The sequence below is a fragment of the Asparagus officinalis genome, chromosome 5 (assembly GCF_001876935.1).
Source record: "Asparagus officinalis chromosome 5, Aspof.V1, whole genome shotgun sequence".
Lineage (NCBI taxonomy): Eukaryota > Viridiplantae > Streptophyta > Magnoliopsida > Asparagales > Asparagaceae > Asparagus > Asparagus officinalis.
In genome coordinates this window covers 44121271-44126054 of record NC_033798.1, presented here as the reverse complement: position 1 = coordinate 44126054, position 4784 = coordinate 44121271, and the positions used below count along the sequence as shown (strand labels likewise).

The 4784-nt window shown below is 36.9% G+C and overlaps 1 protein-coding gene across 1 annotated transcript; it reads left to right on the top strand.

Annotated features, from left to right (window-relative positions):
• LOC109841772 (protection of telomeres protein 1a-like) lies at nt 872–4549 on the top strand. The gene is made up of 7 exons (XM_020410712.1): nt 872–901; nt 1596–1779; nt 2018–2128; nt 2267–2334; nt 2426–2511; nt 3580–3858; nt 3934–4549. Exons 1-7 carry the CDS (start codon nt 872–874, stop codon nt 4079–4081), a joined length of 906 nt encoding a protein of 301 aa, XP_020266301.1. The 3' UTR covers nt 4082–4549.

The following is a 4784-nucleotide window of genomic DNA, read 5'->3' as shown; positions in this document are numbered from 1 at the left end:
TCTAGAAGCTATAAGCGTCTATCTCGGCTAAAGCGAGATATGAGCTCTTGGGCTAATACTAAGGCCAAGAGGGAACGGGTGATGAAGGCGCTGATGTAGACCTCTCCTCTTCTTGTTGAAGCGCACGGCCACTCTCCACTGCAGCAGGGCTTCGCCAAGGCTCTCCAAAAAATCCTCTCCCCTCTCTCTAGCCTTGCTCCAAGACCAAAGATTTCTAGCCCTTTGAATGAGGACCCAAGGGGTCTATTTATAGGCCAAGAGGAGTGAGGGGGGGTAAAAAAATGAGGACACCCCTTGGGGTGTCTCGGCCAGGCCGAGACACCCCTTGGGTGTCTCGGCCAAGCCGAGACACCCCTGGGGGGGGTGTCTCGGCTTGACCGAGACACCCCTGGGGTGTCTTGGTTTTGCCAAGACACCCCTCGGGTGTTTCGAGCTCGCCGAGATACTCTTGGGTGCCCCAGTTCAGTCCGAGGCTCTGCCGTTGTTCCGCCGTTGACTTTTCGTCCCAACTCGGATTCGAGTGCTTTTGGATGCGTTGGAATTCTGACGAAGAGCTCGACACTGTTCTAGAGATCGTAAAATGCACCATTGAGCATGGTGGTCAGCTATTATCTTTTTATTTCTTGTTTTCTACCTAGCAAGGAGGCTTGTCTGAAATAATAGCGCAAATTATGTGATTACTGTGACAATCTTATTCTGTCCTGTTGTGTTGGAACCTTTTCCTTTCCTGGCTACTGTCTCTTATATGTTCTCCATGAATTGACTAACCAACCCAATAACAAGGGGATGTCTAGTTTAGTAGGATAAGCCATCTTTCCAGCTTAGTCACATGCATTAAGATTTGTCCTTTACAATTCTACTATCTCAGACCATGAGTCAGGCAGGATTCTGCTCTATAGGGGTATTATTAGGTTGTATGACATGTTGTGGAAGCCAATCTCTTGCAACAAATCCATAGCAGACGTTTTGTAAGAGGGTACAATCTCTTATTGTGGACATCTTTAATACATAAATGTAGTAAGAAACCCCATTTCTAGTAGCAGCCTGCTTCTTGTGATACGGTTTTTATTTTAATCAATTCCTGTAGTCTCACCACCTGACCACTAATATGATTTACACAATAAGGATCACAATGTTAAATAATCTCCCTTGGACAAAAACAAAGTAGTCAACATGATTGTGCCTAAAACAAAACCAATAACCACCTGGCTTAAATTTTCATGCCAAATATGAGTATACCACTTACGACCGTCAGTTGAGCCCCCCTAACGAATAAAACCCAAAGGTTGCTTCATGTACACAAGATCACTATTGAATAAGGCATTCCTTACCATGGAGGAAGTCATGCTGATTTCTATCTACCGATCTTTATTTTGTTCCCATATATGACTTATTTGAAATATTAAAAAAAAAGAAGGATTCAATTTCTCATACCTTTCCATGTAGATTGATTTTTTTATTGGTGGTCAGACCTTAGAATAAAAAAATATTAACTATCTTTAACTAACCATTTTAAAACTATTGATATGATAACATTTCTGCATTCATTATGGTTTGATAATAAACCTAAAAATTTTCAAGCATTTCTTTTTCAGGTGAAGGTTCATGATGGATATGTTTATTTTCTCTTCGACAGTAGAACATCTTCATTTGCTTTGTTTCGTGGGAAAACTGGTGCGACGCTAAAACCATATCAAACATCTGACAATTTCATTGCTACTGATTATGTTACTGTAGAGAAGTTAAGGAAATTGTCACTCGAGCAATTTGATGGTGCAGGTAGGTACGAGGCAAAATTGTTTCCCACTTTTGTTTGTATTGCAATGTATGTGCCGGGTTGAAATTTTGCTTGGCTTTTGGCATTGTTTGAACACTGTTTTTCGTTTATTTACTATAATCTTATATATTTTATCATAACCTTTCTCATAAGTGGCATTGTTGCTTCATTCACAAATATTTCCAGCAAGGTTCAATTATCATGTTCCATGACTTTTACACCTTTTATGTGAAAAAATAGAGGAAAACAAGGACGAGGACAATGAGGGTAACAGCATCGGTTGTTTTTGCCCTCCTCTCATCACCTCAGTTAAGAGTGCCTCCTCACAAAAGATATTTAAGATCATCCCAAGTAATGCCTTTGAGCTCATAGGATGGGTGTTGCATACTTAGTTTTTCTTGACATCAGAAATATGATTTGTCTATGATATTGGCATCACTTTTCTTGTTTTTGGGATTCTTCTTCTGATCTGTTGTCTTTGTTATTGAGGTGCACCTACAAGCCTATTTTTGGTACAGAATATCAAAGTTGGTGAATCTTTCGATCTGGTATGCAAGGTAAGCATTTCGTAAAATATGCTATAACTTTTACACTTTAAGAAAAGTTGTGAACGGAAATTAAAAGACGTTTTTGTTGGTTGTATCAAAGGTTGTTCACGTGCATGAAATTTCTGAAGAGGAATGGATGCTTTTCATCTGGGATGGAACTGATGCTCCTATGACTTTTCAAACAAAGTAAATATTACTTTATCATTATTACAGTTACTTTTTGTTACTTTCAAATAAATCCATGATTATTTCTCAAATTTATGAATCTTCGGCCATAGTACTAAATTAGCATGCTTTCTTAGCAATCATCGTGTTCACGGAAAGAAAGAAAATGGTTTGTTTATGGGGGTATGCAACTTTAACAAGTGTGCATTATGAAAGGATTAGGGTTGTTAAGCTTATTCGGTTCAGTAATTGAGGTCATTTCCATAATTGAACATGTTTAGCATACATGTCTGTGGATAGCTAAAATTGGGGATTAGAATAGTATATAATTTTTGTATCTACAAGGAAACATTTTATTTGATAACAAAAGAAAGAAAGAGAACTACTTCCTTCAACAAAATTGTGATAACGTAGTGACAATTCTACTTGGATTAAATAGTGAAAATTCAAACTTCGCACTCTTTAAGTTTGAAGCGATAGTGGCTTAGAGGATGTCGTGAAACTTGCAAATAAGTCTATTAAGAAAATGCTAATTATTATAGTTGAAAATATGAAAGAAGCTCATAGAATCAATTAGCAATCATTGTCTCTTTTTATCTATTGGGACGCTAGTTTTGTTGATCTTGATCATTCAGAGCATAAATTGGATCAAAGCTTGAGGTAAAGTGAATTAGGTATTTTTCTAAAACAAGTAAATGAATCATGCATCTAACGTGTAACAGGTAACTAATCGATGAACGAGCTGTATAACCTGAAAAATGAAGTAGCTGAAAAACTATAAGCCATGCTCTCTTTTCCAATTTTTCTTCCTTCTTTTCTTTTCCTTCTTTACATTGCTTGTTCCTCCAATTCTTATTTCTATTTCCTACTGCTCCTGTCTTCTTTTTCGCTTTCTTATATACTTCCCTCATGCATCGTCCTCCTTCTCTTCTTTCCACTCTTTGTTGGCTGCCAAAATAGAAAAACTAAACAGTAGGTCTAATAGCTTATTCCTTTTTCTTAGTATTTTCATCTTTTCTTCTTATTGCTTTTTATTTGTTGGTTGAGAATAATATGTATTGGGTCTCATTTCTTCTTCTCTGAGCACAGTTTAGACCCGGTAAAGGAAAATCCGTCCCTTTTACACAGTGAACCAACATCTTTGTCAGAGGAGACATTATCCTTATTTCCATGTCTGGGAACTGTTTTGAGGATATCTACTGGCAAGTTTTTTGAAGACCTCGACTGTTTTCCAGTTGAGGGCAATTGGGTTAAGTTATACAATGTGTTGTGTGAGCTTCAATCAGATATTTGGACAGGTGTTATGAATTCTGATAGCAGAATTTTTATTCTGTCTGATGAGGATAGGAATGTGAAATACCGTGAAAGGTGACTTCTTATCACAAACTGATTTTTTTTACCTCTATGGATCTAAATTTCTGACTTAACATTTTGTCAATACAGGGTTTATGGTGAACGTGTAGCATTTAATATTGGACAGATTCCTTTGTCAACTTCTCTGGACTCTGCCTGTATAACAGGTTTAGCTTCTTATAAACTTAAATTCTGCACTTCCTGGTTCTTTGTAGGAGGTTTCCTTGATCCTTTATGATGATATATGCTATTTCTTGCAATTAATTGATTTGTAATTCACTATGCATCGAAAACACCTAATACTGGATGTGGACAAATACTGTGTGCAAATGCATTGTTACACACAACTGTTTCATAAGTCATTTTGATGCTAGGTTATGTACCAAACCTGCCTTCCGTTTATGTAACATATTTCTACTTCTTTGTGTGTGTGAGCGTGTGCCTGTGATGGAGAGAGTGGTATAGTACATGTCAGCATATATGAGTTTTAGGGAGATAAATTGCCGTGACAATCAGATTATGGGTTTCAGTTGGTCTTCCTTTCATACAATTAGAAAAAGTTGTAGCTCACTACAAAACGGGAAGTTGTCTTGTTGCTTCTGTTTAGAGTAGCATAATACTTGAAGCTTAAATAGTTGCATAGAACTTGAACATAAGTTGATAAACACCTTATTTGCTTGATTTCCATGAAATATACTCTGCAAAAACTGATAGCCCATAAAATCTTATGATACAAGTTTTATGGAGAAAAAGTTGAACATAAGTTGATAAATGCCTTATCTGTTTGATTTCCATGAAATCTATTCTGCAAAAACTGATAGCCCATAACATCTTATGATCCAAGTTTTATGGAGAGAAAAATAGTTAGCCCCTCCCAGTAAAAACTGAAAATTGGATTTAATAATCATGTTTCGAGAAAATTATGTGGGTAACAAACAGAT

Coding starts and splice junctions, on each gene's coding strand:
- LOC109841772 (XM_020410712.1), top strand. CDS start 872: ATGAGTCAGGCAGGATTCTGCTCTATAGGG. Junction 2,335..2,425: donor CTTTCGATCTGGTATGCAAG/GTAAGCATTTCG, acceptor GTTGTATCAAAG/GTTGTTCACGTGCATGAAAT. Junction 2,512..3,579: donor CCTATGACTTTTCAAACAAA/GTAAATATTACT, acceptor CTCTGAGCACAG/TTTAGACCCGGTAAAGGAAA.